General features: G+C 44.8%; 2 protein-coding genes across 3 annotated transcripts; both read left to right on the top strand.

Moving 5' to 3' along the window:
• Positions 1-8,013: 8,013 nt before the first annotated feature.
• On the top strand, positions 8,014-18,680 carry RPP14 (ribonuclease P/MRP subunit p14). 2 transcript variants are annotated; one of them, XM_003429611.4, is made up of 6 exons: positions 8,014-8,099; positions 11,340-11,440; positions 14,404-14,488; positions 16,092-16,168; positions 17,200-17,278; positions 17,996-18,680. In XM_003429611.4, the coding sequence occupies exons 2-6, from the start codon at positions 11,355-11,357 to the stop codon at positions 18,050-18,052; spliced, it is 384 nt and encodes a 127-aa protein (XP_003429659.1). In that variant the 5' UTR covers positions 8,014-8,099; positions 11,340-11,354; the 3' UTR covers positions 18,053-18,680. The 2 variants fall into 2 exon arrangements, with proteins under 2 accessions (XP_003429659.1, XP_007659640.1); XM_007661450.4 differs by having other exon boundaries at positions 8,058-8,181; positions 17,996-18,232.
• Positions 18,084-18,692, top strand: HTD2 (hydroxyacyl-thioester dehydratase type 2). The gene has a single exon (XM_029051971.2). It carries the CDS (start codon positions 18,103-18,105, stop codon positions 18,637-18,639), a length of 537 nt encoding a protein of 178 aa, XP_028907804.1. The 5' UTR covers positions 18,084-18,102; the 3' UTR covers positions 18,640-18,692.
• The last annotated feature ends 1,312 nt before the right edge of the window (positions 18,693-20,004 follow it).

Genomic DNA, 20,004 nt, shown 5'->3' with positions numbered 1-20,004 from the left:
ATGAAAGCAATGGATCGCTTGAGTTTTTTCACTTCAGCAACAGTTACGATTTCTTTTCCAACATATAGAAGCTAATTTCCTGCAGAAGAAACTCACAGCCCAGCCCAGCCATTTCAGTGCTCAGCACAGTAGAAATCAGTCCATTGATCAAAGCTCCATGCACAATGGTCCTCTTACATTTTGTCCATTTTGCAAACTCTTCATTCAAATTCACGCAAGCCTCTCAAACCCTGACACATGGATTAAGTTTGCCTTAATCCACTGTTACTCAGCCACAAGCCAAGAGGAGCTTCTTGGGGCCCTGGTTTGCAGCACTCTAGCGACAGCCCACAGGGAAGATGGTAGCACGGTGTTAATATACGTGTCCCTAGCCTTGTGTCTGGTTTCGGCCACAAGGCCCCCTCTGATCCACACTCCAATTGTTTTAGACTACAGGGTGGGTCCCCCGCACCCCACAGAAGAAGACCTGCTGTGGTTGTACTCATTCCCCATTCTCCGAGAATGGGTATTCAACTGGCAGAGAACTCCCTCTAATGACTGTAAGAGATGTAATAATAATAATAATAATGGTAATAATATTTATTAAGCACTCATTCTGTGTCTGGCACAGGGGTAGATAATAATTAAGTGATGGGATAGAAATGAGATCATGAGACTGGACACAGGCCTTGCCTCACCCCCAGGGCTCACAGTCTAAGAGGGAGTGCCCATCTTGTCTTATGCCGTCGATCATCTTCGATCCATAGCGATGTCATGGACACATCTCTCCCAGGACGCCCACTCTCCATCTGCAGCCATTCTGGTAGTGTATCCATAGACTTTTCTTGGTAAAAATATGGAAGAGGTTTACCATTGCCTACTTCCGCATAGTAAACTTGAGTCTTCACCCTTCATTGTCTCCCATGCTGCTGCTGCCCAGCATAGGTGAGTTTTGACTTGTAGCAGATTGCCTTCCACTTGCTAGTCACTGCCCTAGCTAGGAATGGAATGGTTATGCTTCTGCCTCACTCTACCTACTGTAGTTGAGACTGGTAGAGTACTGGGAACTCTCCAGGTGTGACCCTGAGAGGGGACTGCCCATCTATTATCCCCATTTTGCAGATGAGAAAACTGAGGCTCAAAGAAGTGAAGTGACTTACCTAATGTCACACAGCAGGCAAGTAGCAGAGCTAGGACTAGAACCCAAGGCTCTTGACTCTCTGTCTCATTCTCTTTCCACTGATAATAATAATGATGATGGTTAAGCGCTTTGTTAAGTGCTTACTATGTGTCAAGCACTGTTGTAGGCACTGGGGTAGCTACAAACTAAACAGGTTGGACACGGTCCCTGTCCCACATGAGAAACACAGTCTTAATCCCCACTTTACAGATGAGGTAATGGAGGCCCAGAGAAGTGAAGTGACTTGCCCAAGTTCACCCAGCAGACAAGTGGCAGAGCCAGGATTAGAACCCAGGTCCTTCTGACTCCCAGGGCCAGGCTCTATCCACTAAGCCATGCTGCCTTCGATGATTTGATTCTGGGAAACTACCTGATTTACTTCTATTCTCTGTTCTCACTCCCAAATTGCACACGTGGGAGGGCAGTATTTTCCTCCTCTTATTCTGTAAGCCAACTTTGGGATCTGAGGCAATGAAATAGCAAGTTTTAATAAAGGAAATTGAATACATTTAATAAATGATAAATACATTTTCTTTAATTTTTGCATAGTTTTAGATTTATGTAGTGCCTGCCATTCTTCTAAAAAGCTGGTGTGTGCTTCAAGTATTTATACCCAGAGTGCTCAGCTTGAGAAGGGCAAAGGTGTTCTAAAATATGGTGTTGCTATTTCTAATCATCTTTCCGCACATACTGTATACTTTCACTTATATAGCATATATGTTCTTGACTATCTGTGTATGCTCTATAGGTTTACAAACCCAGCAGGAAGGCAATACCAAATAGGGTTCAATCAATCAATCAATCAATCAATCAATCATTTGTATTTTATTGAACTCTTACTGCATGCAGAACACTGTACTAAACATTTGTGTAGTGTATACCAGAGTAAATAAACATAATACCTGCCCACAAGGAGTATGATAGACAGACATTGTAATGAATTACAGGTAAGGGAAATGACTGAAGATAAGGATATGTTAAAGTCCTATGGGTGAGGGTGGGGTGAGTATCAAAGTGCTTAGAGGATATGGACTAATTGCATAGGTGAGGCAGTAGGGAGGAAAATAAGTTGGGGAGATGAGTCAGTAGGGATCAGTCCTTAGCACCATTATATTCCCCGTCCCAGAAGCCCACAACCTTGGTTTCACTTCTGATTTCTCTCTGCCTTTTAGCTCTCATATTCTGCCTTTCACTAAATCTGTCATATTTTTTCCCCCACAGTATTTCCCAGATCCTTCCTTTCCTCTGTACTCAGGATTATCACCCTTATTCAAGCTCTGGTTATCTACCTACTAGACTACTGCATTGGCTACTGAAAATAGTGTGGTCTAATTAATGGAAAGAGCATGGGCCCGGGAGTCGGGAGCTCCAGATTCTAATCCCAGCTCAATGATTTATGTGCTATATGACCTTGGGCAGGTCACTTAAGGGAAGCAGCGTGGCTCAGTGGAAAGAGCATGGGCTTGGGAGTCAGAGGTCATGGGTTCGATCCTGGCTCTGCCACCTTGTCAGCCGCGTGACTGTGGGTAAGTCATTTCACTTCTCTGTGCCTCAGTTACCTCATCTGTAAAATGGGGATGAAGACTGTGAGCCTCATGTGGGACAATCTGATTACCCTGTATCTACCCCAGCGCTTAGAACAGTGCTCTGCACATAGTAAGCGCTTAACAAATACCAACATTATTATTATTATTATTATTCTCTGTGCTTCAGTTCCCTCATCTGTTCTCCCTCGTACTTAGACTGTGAGCCCCACATGGAACCTGATAATCTCGTATCTATCCTAGCGCTTAATACAGTGCTTGGCATATAGTAAGCACTTAAATACCACATTTATTATTATTACTATTATTAGCAGCCTCCTTACTAGTCTTCCTGCCTCCAACTTCTCCCCTCTTTTGCCAACCTTCATCAATCAATTAATCAATTGTATTTGTATTTATTGAGCGCTTACTGCATGCTTGGGGGAGCACAGTATAACAGAGTTGACAGACATGCTCCTTTCCCACAGGAGGTTACAGTCTATAGGGGGAGACACACATTAATATAAGTAGGTAAATTATTGATATGTACATAGGTGCTGTGTGGCTGAGGGCAGGGAGAAGCAGCGTGGCTCAGTGGAAAGAGTATGGGCTTTGGAGTCAGAGGTCATGAGTTCGAATCCCAGCTCTGCCACTTGTCAGCTGTTTGACTGTGGGCAAGTCACTTAACTTCTCTCTGCCTCAGTTACCTCATCTGTAAAATGGGGACTAAGACTGTGAGCCCCATGTGGGACAACCTAATTCCCCTGTGTCTACCCCAGCACTTAGAACAGTGCTCTGCACATAGTAAGCGCTTAACAAATACCAACATTATTATTATTATTATTATTATTAATAAAGCATGTAAATCCCAGGGTAAGGGTGATGCTGAAGGGAGTGGGAGAAGAGGAAATGAGGGCTTAGCTGGGGAAGGCTTCTTTGAGGCAATGTGATTTAAAAAGGCTTTGAAAGTGGGAAGAGTGATTGTCAGACAAAATCCTAATCAGAATTATGGTATTTGTTAAGCACTTACTACGTGCCAGGCACTCTACTAAACACTGGGGAGGATATAAGCAAATTGGGTTAGACAGAGTCCCTGTCCCACGTGGGGCTCACAGTCTCATGAGGGTATATGAACGGGGAGGGAGTTCCAGGTCAAAGGTGGGATGTGGGCAAGGAGTTGGCAGCAAGATAGGCAAGAGTGAGGTACAGTGAGTAGGTTGGCATTAGAGGAGCAAAGTTATTTTGGGGCTGGGTTGTAGATCAGCAAGGTAAGATAGGAGGGAGCAAGGTAATTGAGTGCTTTAAAGCCAATCACAAGGAGTTTCTGTTTGATGGAGAAGTGGATGGGCAACCACTGGAGGTTCTTGAGGAGTGGGGAAACATGGACTGAACGTTTTTTGTAGAAAAATGATCTGGTCAGCCAAGTGAAGTATGGACTGGAGTGGGGAGAGACAGGAGGCAAGGAGGTGAGCAAGAAAGCTGAAACAGTAATCAAGGCGGGATAGGGTAAGTACTCTTCTTATACTCTTGGTACACTCTGTTGCCTGGATTGCCTACTCAAACGTTATTTTGAACTCATCATTCTGCTCTTCTGAAACATCTAATGGTTACCCCTTTACTTCTTCTTCAGACAGAAACTCTGGACCACTGGCTTGAAGGGTCTCCACCTCTTCCTCCCACCACTCAGCTTGCACACTCTCCTCCTCCCAAATTAACTATCCCAGCTCTGCCACTTGTCAGCTGTGTGACTGTGGGCAAGTCACTTAACTTCTCTGTGCCTCAGTTACCTCATTTGTAAAATGGGGATTAACTGTGAGCCTCACGTGGGACAACCTGATTACCCTGTATCTACCCCAGCACTTAGAACAGTGCTCTGCACATAGTAAGTGCTTAACAAATACCAACATTAATATTATTATTATCTTCCTATTCCTCACTTTCAAATGTGTGGAGTAATTGCACAGCAGCCTCCGGACTGAATAATAATAATGTTGGTGTTTGTTAAACGCTTACTATGTGCAGAGCACTGTTCTAAGCGCTGGGGTAGATATAGGGTAATCAGGTTGTCCCATGTGAGGCTCACAGTCTTAATCCCCATTTTACAGATGAGGTAACTGAAGCACAGAGAAGTTAAGTGACTTGCCCACAGTCACACAGCTGGCAAGTGGCAGAGCTGGTTTTCGAACCCATGACCTCTGACTCCCAAGCCTGGGCTCCTTCCACTGAGCCATGCTGCTTCTCTAATGACCCCTTGCTCAGACCAACCTCACTTCAGGTCTAGTTAGGTGCTCCAATGCTGTCTTCCAAGGCAGACACTGGGCTAAGTTGGCATAGTCCAGGATGAGTTGAACTAGACTGGATTCTAGATTTCTAGCCTAGGCAGACTCTAGGGCAAAGGCCTTATCTGTATTTCTGGGTGTTTTTTTAGTGAACACAGTCAGTGTTGTCAAATCTCCCTTAAAAGCAACTGAGCAAAAGCAACTGAGAGGTTAATCTATAGGAAGTAGCGTGTCATAGTGGATAGAGCACAGGCCTGGAAGTCAGAAGGTCAAGAGTTCTGACCCTGGCTCCACCACTTGTCTGCTGTGTGACATCGGGCAAGTTGCTTCACTCCTCGGTGCCTCATCTGTAAAATGGGGATTGAGACTGTGAGCCCCATGTGGGACAGGGACTGTGTCCAGCCCGATTTACTTGTATCCGCCCCAGCACTTAGTACAGTGCGTGGCACATAGTAAATGCTTAACAAATACCATAATTATTACTATCATTATTATAGTATGCCACCTTTTTATCTATGCCATAATCATTTTGTTCTGAAACTACAAAGTTTGGCTTCAAGAAAATCAATCTATTAGCTCAACAAAGATACTCGCTTTAGAACAAAAGAAGTTTTTAGATCTTCCTTAGTATGAAAAGAAAATCACGATCTTGTGAGGGCAGGATCTGAGGCCTTCAAAGATTTGCATTTAGTAAATATGTGTATTTTAAAATTTCCTCTTCCTAAAATGCATCTTTGTTGCTCAATTAAGATCTCTTTTTTATCTTTTGCCAGAAATTTTGTAAGTTCAGTAGTACAGTCATCCGCACCATACACCCATGCTGCCTCTCTAGGAACCAGTCACTCCCGGCCATCCCTCCCTCGGTGTCATCCAGAAACCTCCATTCTAACCTGTTTTGCACCTGCCACTCTGACAGGAAGGAGAAAAGCAGCCTCCGCTTATGAGCTTCACAGATCCTTGGTAAGATCCTGGCGGCTTTTCTAGCATTCATTGAAGCTGCGGGTGTGAATTGGACTCTGAGCCGCAAGGAGCCTAAAATTCTGCTATTCTAGCCATAGTACCCTACTGATTTTTTTTGTGTATTTTCCTTGTTTTTTTATGTCATTTTAGTGTTTTATTGTTTCATCTCTCCTTATGTGTCTGTCTCCAGTATTACTGTCTTAGATTGTGAGCCCCTTGGGGGCCAAGGACTATTTAACTTTTTCAGAATCAGAAAAAAATATAGTCGCCTTAGAGCACGTGTATTCATTCAGTTGTATTTATTGAGTGCTTACTGTGTTCAGAGCACTGTACTAAGCGCTTGGAAAGTACAATACAGCAATAGAGACAATCCCTGCCCACAACAGGCTCACAGCCTCGAAGGAGGGAGGCAGGCATTAATACAAGTAAACAGGCATCAATATAAGTGAATAGAATTATAGATACATACATATATACATAAATGCTGTGGGGTGTGGGGGGGGGAGCAAAGGGAACGAGTCATGGTGACACGGAAGGAGGGGGAGCTGAGGAAAAGCGGGGCTTATTCTGGGAAGGCCTCTTGGAGGGGGTGTGCCTTTAGTAGGGCTTCTATAGGCCCACTTTCATTTTGATGTGTTATATACCCCTGTGCACGTGAGGGCAGGGAATGTGTCTCGCTTCTGTTGCATTCTCCCAAGTGCTTAGTATAGCGCTCTGCAATCAATCAATGGGTCAAAAAGCAGTGTGACTTAGTGGGAAGAGGACGGGCTTGGGAGTCAGGGGCCGTGGGTTCGAATTCTGCCTTTGCCACTTGTCAGCTATGTGACTTTGAGCAAGTCACTTCATTTCTCTGTGTCTCAGTTCCCTCATCTGTAAAATGGGGATTAAGACTGTAAGCCCCACGTGGGACAACCTGATAACCTTGTATTGTATTAACAAATACCATCATTATTATTATTTGGTGCACAATAAATATCAACGATGATCTTATGCATACCCACGCGAGAAGCAGCGTGGCTCAATGGAAAGAGCCCAGGCTTGGGAGTCAGAGGTGGTGGGCTCTAATCCTGGCTCCGCCATTTGTCCACTGTGTGACCTTGGGCAAGTCACTTAACCTCTCTGTGCCTCAGTTACCTCATCTGTAAAATGGGGATGAAGACTGTGAGCCCCACGTGGGACAACCTAATTCCCTTGTATCTACCCCAGTGCTTAGAACAGTGCTTGGCACATAGTAAGCGCTTAACAAATACCAACATTATTATTATTATTACCCCAAACATCTGCATATATTCCTTCTGCCCCGGAACAGACACTGGGGAGCCAGGTTGCCTTTTTATTGATTGGCGCTTAGAACAGTGCTTGGCATATAGTAAGCGCTTAACAAATACCATTATTATATGATGATGGTAATAATAATGTTGGTATTTGTTGAGTGCTATGTGCAGAGCACTGTTCTAAGCGCTGGGGTAGATACAGGGTAATCAGATTGTCCCACATGGGGCTCACAGTCTTAATCCCCATTTTACAGATGAGGTAACTGAGGCAAGAGAAGTGAAGTGACTTGCCCACAGTCACACAGCTGACAAGTTGCAGAGCTGGGATTCGAAACCATAACCTCTGACTCCCAAGCCCGGGCTCTTTCCACTGAGCCACGCTACTTCGTTAAGGGCTTACTATGTGCCAAGCAGTGTTCTAAGCGCTGGGGTAGATAGATACAAAGTCACCAGGTTGCCCCACGTGGGCATTTTACCTCATTGTAAAATGAGGATTTTACAGATGAGGTAACCGAGGCCCAGAGAAGTGAAGAGACTCGTCCAAGGTCACACGGCTAAGCGGCGGAGTCGGCATTAAAACCCATGACCTCGGCCTCCCAAGCCCAGGCTCTTTCCCACTAGGCCTTCAGTTTCTCTCCTCTCCAACGTATTCTTTCGAAGGTGCCACTCGCACAAGCTAACCCCAGGGGTGGGGGTGTAGTGTCTCCAACCCACTGCGCATGCCCACTGCGCATGCCCACCGCCCTCCTCCACCGAAGAGGAAAACCTCTCCAATCCCCCCCCTTTGCCCCCGCCACCCATTGGTTGGCGCGTGATATCGTACGTCTTCCGTCTTCCGCCCTGCGTCCTTCGTCGTACGTCACGTGCTTTTCCTAGTACACGTCGAGGGCCTAGCTCTTGTCAGGTGAGTGAGGCTGTTGGATGTCGTTGGGGACGCTGGGTGGTAGGAGCCTGAAGGAATGGCCGCGTTTCCCCGTGGAAAAGAGGTACGGAAAGTAAGAGGACTGAGAGGCGAGGGTCGGGAGAAGATCTATATCTCCCCTCTGAGTCCAGACTATCGTTCTGCGGCTCGGCCCGTCCGCACGCGTGTCAGGGGTCTGAGGAATGGCTGCCTAAATGAACCTAAATATTCCTCCTTCACTTTACCGTGACTCTGGAGATCCGGGCTCTGCCTGGGGGAGAGGTAAATATGTTGGGGAAAGGCTTCCTAATATAGGGTGCAGCAGAATGCGCTGTTATACCGTTAACCAGTCAGTGATGTTTAATTGAGCGCTTACTGTATGAAGAGCGTTTGGGAGAGTACAGTACAACCGAGTCGGTGGACAAGTGCCCTACCCCCAGCGATTAAGCGGCTTCACTAATTTTCTCTTCCTTTTTTCCCCGTGAGCGGGATGCAGCTATCAGCATCGAGCCGACGTTTTCCCAAGCAACGTTTATCAGGACCCCGTGAGATGATCAGATTCCCAGATCTTTCGCACCCTGGTCTCCACACCCAGGGTGCAGGTTTATCCGAAATGGTTTGCTGTTCTAGCCATCACCAGCTTTTGATATCGGAGTCATTGACTAAGTCCCCACCTTGGGCGACGTCCTATTTAGCGTTCTTTGCTGGAAGAAAAAAAAAGGGGGGGCTCCCTAGACCCTCAGAGCAGTGTCGGAAATAACACCAGGACCAGAGAGTGATGGTATTTGCAAGCCAGAAAAAAAGGCTGTACTTATGCTCAGGTGGAGCATAAGTTTATTGGGTTTTTTAAATTATTTCTTTGTTTTATTGTTTCTATTGTTATTTTGTACTCTCCCAAGCCCTTAGAGCAGTGCTCTGCACATAGGAAGCACTCAGTGAATGAACGATTGAATGAATGAAAAATCTGTTAAATGCCACTTGGCCTTTTTGTTCTTATGCTTACAGTTGGATGGCAATCATGGTCGCCCCACCTTCAAACTTCCCATGGCTGTCCTCACATTCAAATCTCTCCTAAAATTCCACCTCCTGCACCAAGCTTTCCCCAATGAATTTCCCATCACCCTGAGCCTCATATTCCTTCAGCTTACTCTAGAACTTTTGAACTTGATTGCACTTCCTTAGCACTCATGTATGCCTGGTTTATTTAGTTTGGACCTCTCAAAAAAATGCTTTAATATTTGTTTTTGAGATTGTAGCTCCATTGTGGGCAGGGGACATGTCATTTCATTATTCTATGCTTTCCAAGTTCATTCAATTGTATTTATTAAACACTGTGTGCAGAGCACTGTACTAAGTGCTTGTGAGAGTACAGTACATCAGTAAACACACATTCCTTGCCCACAACAAGCTTACAGTCTAGAGGACCTCCAGTGGTTGCCCATCCACTTCTCCATCAAACAGAAACTCCTTGTGATTGGATTTAAAGCAGTCAATTACCTTACTCCCTCCTATCTTGCTGATCTGTGACAACCCAGCCCCAAAATAACTTTGCTCCTCTAATGCCAACCTACTCACTGTACCTCACTCTTGTCTATCTTGCTGCCAACTCCTTGCCCACATCCCGCCTTTGACCTGGAACTCCCTCCCCGTTCATATACCCTCATGAGACTGTGAGCCCCACGTGGGACGGGGACTCTGTCCAACCCAATTTGCTTGTATCCTCCCCAGCGTTTAGTAGAGTGCCTGGCACGTAGTAAGTGCTTAACAAATACCATAATTCTTATTATGATTTTGTCTGACAATCACTCTCCCCACTTTCAAAGCCTTTTTAAATCACACTGCCTCAAAAGCCTTCCCCGGCTAAGCCCTCATTTCCTCTTCTCCCACTCCCTTCCATGAGTAAGCCATTTCTTCTACTCCCTTCTGCGTCACCCTTGCCCTGGGATTTGCACGCTTTATTTATCCTGCCCTCAGCCGCACAGCACCTATGCACATATCAATAATTTACATATTTATATTAATGTGTGTCTCCCCCCTAGACTCTAACCTCCTTGTGGCAAGGGAGCATGTCTGTCAACTCTGTTATATTGTGCTCTCCCAAGCATGCAGTAAGCGCTCAATAAATACAGTTGATTGATTGATTGATTGATGAAGGTTGGCAAAAGAGGGGAGAAGTTGGAGGCAGGAAGACTAGTAAGGAGGCTGATAATAGTAATAATAATAAATGTGGTATTTAAGTGCTTACTATATGCCAAGCACTGTACTAAGCGCTGGGATAGATATGAGATCATCAGGTTCCACGTGGGGCTCACAGTCTAAGTAGGAGGGAGAACAGATGAGGGAACTGAAGCACAGAGAAGTTAAGTGACCTGCCCAAGGTCACTTAGGTAAATCATTGAGCTGGGATTAGAATCCAGAGCCTCCGGCTCCCCGGCCCATGCTCTTTCCATTAGACCAACACTGTTTTCAGTAGCTGATGCAATAGTCTAGTACGTAGATAACCAGAGCTTGAACAAGGGTGATAATCCTGAGTATAGAGGAAAGGAAGGATCTGGGAAATACTGTGGGGGTGGAAAAAAAGACAGATTTAGTGAAAGGCAGAATGTGAGAGCTAAAAGGCAGAGTGAAGTCAGAAATGACACCAAACCCACTAGCCACACCTCCTTCCCTTCCCTTCTGTGGACGTTCTCCACTGGTAAACCAACCTGACTTCTTGCCACTGGGGCAAGGAGATGGGTCTGGGACTCTAGCAACTTCTTCCTACTATCCCTCCTCAAGCATGGCTGATGGCCATAGTTGTTCACTTGAGTTGAGCAGGAGTATCTTGCTTGTCATACAAACATTAAAAAAAAATAATTTTGGAACATGTAGAGGCCAAGTGCATATTTGCTCATGGAATTGTAATGCACTTTTGCTTATCTTATGGATCTTGGGAATGCCCTTTCACTCTTTCCTCTGGGAAACTACCGTTATTTCTTTTGGTTGTGTTTTTGAAGAATCTGGAAATATGGGGAGATGATTTTACAGTAACCATTGATTCAAGGGAAACTAATAGGACAGGGGCTACTTGTTTCAAAGGTACCACTGTGACTGATGTTTTTATGTCAGCCACTATTAGAATGCTCCTTAACCATGCCACACATTTTATTGTATTAAACACCATGAGGTTGCACAAAGTATTTCTGTCAAAAACTTGGAATTTCATCTTGAATTGTCCTTTCTGTGTTTTGATTCTTGTTATAGGTCTAATTGACTAATATGAAAAGCCAGGTGCTTCCAGGTACTGTATTTGAGAGAATAGTGTACAAGAATCCATCCAAGTACCATTACATGAAGGTTCAACTGTAAGTTTCTTTTTCCAAATGTTATTTTGTGCCTGTGTGTGGGCTCCATCCCCTCACATTAAAAACATTTGCTCCCACCCTTCCTTCCCTTTCTGTCCACTCTCCTCTGGCTCCTTCCATTTCTTCTTCCTTAACATGCCCAAGTGTATCGCATACTAAAAACACCTTCTTAGGATCCCACCGCTCCCATTCAAGTCCTTTGGGCTGCACCTGCCGCTCTCATATCCGTTCCACCAGATCTGGATTCGACCTGATGCAATCTGGATCTCTCCTTGCCTTTTGGCATTTTGAGCATTTTCCTGCACTACAGTACCCCAGATCTCGGTACCTGGCTAACAGAATATTAGGAGAATACTACCCTCCCTCGTTTATGATTTGGGAGTTGGAGCAGAGCAGGGGGGTAAATCTCTAGAAGGCTCTTGTAATCCTGTCTCTTAGAGTCGATCAATCAGTGATCGTATTTGAGTGCTTACTGTGTAGTAATAATAATAGTGATATTTGTTAAGCGCTTACTATGTGCCATGCACTGTACTTAAGTGCTGAAGTGAATATGAGCAGATTGGGTTGGACGTAGTTCCTTTCCCACGTGGGACTCACCATTTCAATCCCCATTTTCCAGATGAGTTAACTGAGGCACAGAGAAGCGAAGTGACTTGCCTAAGGTCACACAGCCGACAAGTGGCAGAACAGGTATTAGAACCCATGACCTTCGGACTCCCAGGCCCGTGTCCTATCCACTATGTCATGCTGCTTCCCAGAGAGCATTGTACTGCGCCCATGGGAGAGTACAATACAACAGAGTTGGTAGATGTGTTCCCTAGTTCTCTCCCGATGGAATACTCATCTCTGGGGAATGGAGAACCTGAGCCTTAGCAACCAGCAGGCCCTCCCCATTGTGGGCCCGGGGAACGGGAAGGGCACGACGTGTTGTAATGCAAATAGGGTATGGAGTCTGCTTGCAATGAGTAACAGGGTCATAGGCAGATGTGTGGCTGGAATCAGTGAAAAGGAGCATGGGCCTCGGAGTCGGGGCCCGAGTTCTAATCCCGGATCCTCCTCTTGCCTCCTTTGTGACCGTGGGCAGGTCACTTCTCTTCTGTGACTGTTTTGTCATCTTTAAAGTGGAGATTCAATACCTGTCCTCCCTCCTCCTTAGACTCTGAACCCTGCGTAGGGCAGGGACAGTGTCTGATCAGATCATTTGCTTCTATCTCAGCGCTTGTTATTATCATTAACCAGATGCCCTGCTAGGGACTTTTAGGAAGCCTTGATTTTAAGGCATTTCACCAACTCTCGCCTTACTACTTCTGCTCTTCACCTACACTTCAGCTTGCACTCTTCGCTCCCTCCAGACCTAGCTCTCAACCCACCCACTTCTGACCCATCGCACATGCTCTTGATCCTGCCTGAACCCTGCCCTCCGGAAACCTAGCACTGTGGCCTAGTGGAAAAAGCACAGGCCTTGGGAATCAGAGGACCTGGTTTCTAATCCCAGCTCTGCCATTTACCTGCTGTGGTGACCTTGGGCAAGTCGCTTCACTTCTCTGTGCCTCAGTTCCCTCATCCACAAAATGGAGATTCAGTAGCCGTTCTCTCTGCTACTTAAACTGTGAGCCCCATGTGGAACCTGATTATCTTGTATCTACCCCAGCCCTTTCTCCAGTGCTTGGTACATAGAAGTGCTTAACAAATACCACAGTTATTATTATTACCCCTTCCACTTATAGATACATGTTGATTTTCTACCACTTGTTTCTTTATTAATGTACCTATTGTGTTTGAATATGCCATAGCTACTTGCATAATTGCCTCCATCGCATAATGTCTCCCTTGCCCCTTATATTTGAGGAGGAAAAGGATTATTTTTCTAAGCAGTGATAAACGTGAGTGCCAGGGCAGGAAAATGTACAAGCAGCTAGGATGGGAACATCGCTTATGAACTCTCGGTAGGAAGTAGCGAAGCAGTGTGGCCTGATGGATAGAGTGTGGGCCTGGGAGTCAGAAAAACCTGGATTCTAATCCTGGCTTTGCCACTTGTCTGCTATGGGAAACCTTGGGCAAGTCACTTCACTTCTCTGTGCCTCAGTTACCTCATCTGTAACATGGGGCTTAAGACTGAGCCCCATGTGGGACAGGGACTGTGTCTAACCCGATTATCTTGTATCTACCTCAGCGCTTAGTACGGTGCCTAACACATAGCACATAAATACCACAATTATTATTATTATTAGGAAGAGGAAAAGTGGATCAGGGAGAGGTTACTGTAATTCATTGAGTGCCCAAAGCACTTGGGAGAGTCCTGTGGAAATAATAATCATTGCGGTATTTGTTTAGCACTGTGCTAAATGCTGAGGTAAATGTACTACAATCAGATCAGACAGTCTCTGTCTCAACTGGGGCTCACAGTCTAAGGGGAAGGGAGAATGGGTATTTAATCCCCATTTTACAGGTGAGGATACTGAGATGCAGAGAAGTTAAATGACTTATCCAAGGTTACCCAGCAGGCAAATGGTGGAGCCATGATTAGAATTCAGGTGTCCTGGCTCCCAGTCATGGGTTCTTTCCATTAGCTTGCACTGCTTCAAAGTAAGAGATGCAGTCTCAGGTACTCTCTTACCTTTCTCTTCCGTCTCCCCTCCTTTTCTTCTTTTTTCCCCATCCCTGCTCCCTTTGTTGCTAGACTTAATTCCCTGTTAGTTCCTCCCCTTTTGAGGGGTTGCAGAAATTGGTGCAATTATGTGAGTAAATATGATAATCTTGCTATTACCAGTATCTGTATTTTTCTGTCTGCTTTACCCATAAGATTGTAAATAAGCTCCTTTTTCATATTTATTATACTCCTCCCAGCACCTAGTACAGTGCTCTGTATATAGACAGAAGGTGGTGAATGAATATATAAAATGTTTAATAACCCAAAAATTAAGAGTCCAATGAGTTTAACATCTGAAAATTTTTCTTTTCAGAGAATTTAGAGACAGTGGTGCCAGGCTGAATGCTGCACAATTCAAACAACTTATTATTTCGTCCCTAAAAGGAGTGTTTGGGGAGGTATGTGATCTCTAAATACTTAGTTACATTAGACATCAGAATCGGGGCCAGCTCAAGACGTTTTGGAACCTCAGGCAAAAAGACTGAACCACAAGGCAAGAAGTAGAGATCAGAAAGAGGAAGGAGGTGGCTTCTCTGAAGGCAATTGCCTAGTTTGCTCCTGTCGTGGAGCCACCCTTAGTAGGATCTTTGTAATTAGAGGGAAGAGGATAGTTCTTCACTCTTGGACTCTCCTAAGCACTTAGTACAGTGTTCTACGCACAACGAGTGCTCAATAAACCCCAGTGATTAATTGATTACATTGAACTTGACGTTGACCCTTGGACATTTGATACTCGCCCCAGCCCCACAGCACTTATCTTTAAATTATGAATTATAAACTGTTTATATTAAGGTCTCTCTCACTCTCTAAGCTGCAACCTTATTATGGGCAGGGAGTGTGTCTGTTAATTCTGTTGTGCCGTACTCTCCCAAGCGCTTAGTACAGTGCTCTGCACATAGTAAGCACTCAATAAATACTGTTGATTGAGCCCAGATTTTGTATGGCATGGAAGGGCAGCTTTATGAGGTGGAGTGGGGCAAAGGTGTAGCCAGCAGTGGTCACCATTACTCTTTGTTTTAGTTTATGCCTCTTTTGTCCCATTCAACCCTGAGTATGTGGTAGAACTGATCTGGGCAGGGTCAATTAGCCTGACTTGTCTTACCACTTTATTTGCAGAGATTGGGGACAGAGATGTTTAAACCTGAGAGAAACTCAAAGCTGTGAGGTCAGTGGGAGAAAGGTGACTTAGAGCCTCCCAGCTCTGAGAGTTCTCCAGTATCAGGCCCATCCTTGGGGAATGTGAACAATCACAGCTTCTCTGGGGTGCAGGGGACCCACAGTGTAGTCTAAAATAGAGTGTGGATCAGAGGGGGCTGTGTGGCCAAAACCAGGCTCCAGACTAGGGACTCTAGTAGCACTGTGCGACCATCTTCCCTTTGGGCTGTTGCTAGAGTGCTGCGAATTGGGACCCCAAGAAGCTCCTCTCAAAGAGCAGCTGAGAAACTGTGTTTCTCCTTTCAATTTTCTATGGGTTGGGGAGTCTTTAGCTGCGACAGCAGGCTCAGCACCAGATCCTCTCTTCCCAGGCATCTATCCATGCAGGTGCTGGAAGGAGAGGCTTTACCCTCTCATTTCTAAATTATTTTAATGGACCTGAGGGCCTCCGCTTTCTGAGTGGGGCAGGTCGGGGGTGCTGTTGCCGCTGTACAGATCATTCGAATGGAGACAGAGATGGGGATGGGGTTGTGGTAGAAGCGGGTCTGGGGGTACAAATGAGTGAGCAGAAGAGGGGGCATATGGTGTATATATATATATATCTTGATTGAACATGATACTACTGAAGGCAAACAACCCATATGTCTGTCGAGGTTTGATTAAAATAACAGACCTCTCTCCACCCGCCTTAGCCATATTGTGTCTTCTTACTCTTTCCCTCCATGTCTCTGGTTGTCAATGTGTCTTGCACCCAGATGAATCTTGGTTGTTTTTGTTTGGGTGTTTTATTGCTTTATTGCTAGTTCCTGTTAATGGCCTAATAATAGCACTATTTTTTCTGCTTAGGTTGGTGCTGCCTTGCCCTTGGATATCCTAACATATGAAGCGAAGGCTTTATTGGCCATATTGAGAGTCAGTAGTAGGTATGAAATGTGTTACTCATTCCACAGATGTAGGGTGAATGATAGCAGTTATCAGACGATGCCCCAGAGGGCAAGTTGGTTTGGCGGTCACAGCACTGAGCTAAGAATCACTTAGTCTCTAAGAGTTGGCTTTTTCATCAATAAAATGGAGGCAATAGTACCTCTCCCTTCTTATTTAACTTAGGGGGGTTAATGAGGGCAAATGAAGCAATTGGTGTGAAAGTGCTTTGGAAAATAAAAGTACACTGTAAATTCAAGATAGTGCTTTATATTAATGCTGAGAAAAGTTGCCGTTCAGTAGGAACAGTTGATCTGACACTTGTGCACAGGAGTTTCTAATAACCAGTCCTTATTTGACTTACTGCCCCATTGTTGCCTCGCTCCATTCCCTCTTACTGCCACCCACCTGTCATCTAACAAGGCCCTAAGCCTAGGCATGTATTGAACACCCACTCTGATCAGAAACACCTGGATGGAAAGGATTTGGCAATTTTTAAGAAGCTCGCAATCTCAAAAGGATAGAGAAATATCCTTATACCCTTATTATTTCCCCAGTCTGTAATTTTTATCAGTGTCTATCTCTGTAGATTTTAAGTTCCTTGTGGGCCAGGATCACATCGACCAGCTCTGTTATACTGTACTTTCCCAAGTGCTCTGCACACAACGATCAATAAATACCATTGATTGATTGTCTTACATGAGCACAGTTCGTATTATGTGCAAAGCACTGTATGATGGCATTTTTCTCTAGAGCTGGGAGTCCTTGACAAACTTACAAATGTGTAAATTGTTGAATATGTGGTGCCATGACCCCCCTGTAGTTGGGAGCGCATTATTGCTTAGTTCGAGGTACACTGTGCCTTTATTCTAAACTGTAGTGGTCATACTTAAGTCAGTGTCTCTATCAGTATGAATTGTCTGCCAGAACCTCTTAGGCTTAAATTAATGCATGCTTCATAGTAGCAGAGCAGAAATACATCTTTGTTTAACTCTAATTTTTCTTTCTTTTTTTTTTTTAAAAAAACAAACAGTGGTTTTGTCAGATTGTGGAGTTCTCTCACTCTTCTGGGATCATACCAGGGCAGAAAATGTGCTTTCAGAGTGATACAGGTAAAGTCTACACTTTCAGACATTATTAGCCATTTTGAGAGATGCATAAGCCACTTAAGAACCTTTCTGTGGGTACATCCAAACCATTTGTGCTCCCTTATATAAAATAACTGGGTTTTTATTCTGTTTTTAAGGGCATTTCATTCTTGCCCTGTTTTTAAGAGGAAAAGATAACTTCAGTGCTAGTGTTTCGTGGCTCAGTGGAAAGAGCACGGGCTTTGGAGTCGAGTTCATGGGTTCAAATCCTGGCTCGGCCACTTGTCAGCTGTGTGACTTTGGGCAAGTCACTTAACTTCTCTGTGCCTCAGTTACCTCATCTGTAAAATGGGGATTAAGACTGTGAGCCCCACGTGAGACAACCTGATTCCCCTGTGTCTACCCCAGCGCTTAGAACAGTGCTCGGCACATAGTAAGCGCTTAACAAATACCAACATTATTATTATTATTATATATTTCTTTCCCTTTCCTCCTCCCCAGTGCCTCCAACTGAAATAAAGCAGCTTCACTTGAAAGCCTGCTATCACACCAGAGTCCCGTGCCCATTCCACTGAAATACTTTGAGGTAGTTTGGCACTTACTGCATTAGATAGCTGATTAAGATTTCCCTGACTTGTGACAAGGTCTTTAATTGGGAAAAATGGTGCCTCTCTTTCTTTTTATGTATTTTTTTCCCCCTTTACATTACTGCCTTCACTTATTGTGCTTTCTCTTTACCAGGTTTCTCCGTTTCTTCTTGCATTATCTGGTAATAGTAGAGAACTGGTGTTGGCCTAAATAGTCCCCTGAACTAAGAGGCTGCAGCTCCGGTCCATTAACGCTTAGAGATGATCCTGATGGTTTTTAGTCACAGAATTCTGAGGGGAGTGTTTCAGCTAAATGGCCTCACAGGTTGTCAAAGCCTGACCAAACAAAGGGCCATCTGTTTTTTCCCCTTGAAGCAACATTTTCAAAACTTGCATGTGCAGGTTGGAGACCGGGCTGAACTCACCAAGACCTTTACCCAGAGAGATGTTTTTACATTTTCAGAATTAACAGGGGATGACAACCCATTGCACTTGAGTGAAGAGTTTGCAAAACAGACGAAGTTTGGAAAGACCATTGTGCATGGAGTTTTGATCAGTGGACTTATTTCTGCTGTGCTGGGCACTAAAATGCCTGGGCCGGGTTGTGTATTTCTTTCACAGGAAATTAGCTTCCCAGCCCCTTTATATGTTGGAGAAGAAGTCTTAGCTGCTGCAGAAGTGAAGAAACTGAAGCGATCCATTGCTTTCATTTCAGTGTCTTGCTCTGTAGTTGAAAGTAGAAAGACCGTAATGGAAGGCCTGGTTAAAGTTATGGTCCCAGAACGTCTAATCTCTTGAAAGCACATTCTAGAATAAACATTTTTTGTGTACGCAGATTAGTTCCAACCAGAGAAAAGGGTCCTTTTTTTATAATCCAGTGCTGAGGGTAACATATTTTGCAATGTTTGGGAGGATAATTGGAGATTTTCTACAACTCCCTAATTTCTGTCATCGACATGAATTGTGTTTCCTAGTATTTAAATTGTTGTCATCAATCAATCAGTGACGGAGCACTGTAGTAAACTCTTGGAATGGTACAGTCCGATAGAGTTGGTAGACACGATCTCTGCCCACAAGGAGTTTACGGTCTACAGGACTGTAGACTACCAATAGAACTTGGCTTCTCGGAAAAAATACCACATCCTCTTTCATTCACCCATGTAAGTATTTCTAGGACAGTATTCTGGAATTTATGGGAAAGACTTATTCTGGTCACTAGGGGGCATAAAATACCACCAAGTATATTCTCTTTGGAACTATATAATAATGTTGGTATTTAAGTGCTTACTATGTGCAGAGCACTGTTCTAAGCACTGGGGTAGATACAGGGTAATCAGGTTGTCCCACATGAGGCTCACAGTTAATCCCCATTTTACAGATGAGGTAACTGAGGCACAGAGAAGTTGTGACTTGCCAACAGATATATCACTGCACCTCTTCAGAACCACTTCCTGGCACTCAATTTCAGCAGGCAATTATTAGAGATGAGGTTTAGTGTGGTTTATTTGCCACCAAGTAGAAATCCCATGTTTCAGGCAGCTGTCATTCTTCACAGACACATAGTCAAATGTTCTCTCTAATAATAATAATGTGTTTATTAAGCACTTATTATGTCCCAAGCACTGTTCTAAGCACTGGGGTAGATACAAGGTAATCAGGTTGTCCCATGTGGGGCACACAGTCTTCATCCCCCTTTTATAGGTGAGGGAACTGAGGCCCAGAGAAGTGAATTGACTTGCCCAAAGTCACACAGCTGACAAGTGGTAGAGCCGGGATTAGAACCCACAACCTCTGACTCCCAAACCCGGGCTCTTTCCACTAAGCCATGCTGCTTCTCTCTACATCCACACCCCTTAGAAAGGCGAGCTCAAGACACACACAGATACCTACCCACGTGTGTGCTTGCAAACTCTCTCCCCTGCCCCCTTTCTCTCCCCCCCCCCCATTCCCTTCCTCTCCCTCCCTATCTGCTGCCCTTTTTTCATACCCACCCCCAAACCAGGACACCTTCATCCAGGACAGCAGGCTCCCCCCTCCCCCCCCCCCACCCCATGTGAGTCATCTCAGCCCCGCAAATGCACCCTGGCATTCAGCGATTCCTGTTGTCTTCACCCATGGCTAAGGGTTCGGGGACTGGTCTTCTGATGGTGCTGCCATCAGTTG

This window comes from Ornithorhynchus anatinus, chromosome X1, assembly GCF_004115215.2.
Source record: "Ornithorhynchus anatinus isolate Pmale09 chromosome X1, mOrnAna1.pri.v4, whole genome shotgun sequence".
Taxonomy (NCBI): domain Eukaryota; kingdom Metazoa; phylum Chordata; class Mammalia; order Monotremata; family Ornithorhynchidae; genus Ornithorhynchus; species Ornithorhynchus anatinus.
Note: the sequence above shows the minus strand (reverse complement) of the source record. Positions and strands in the feature narration are given on the sequence as shown.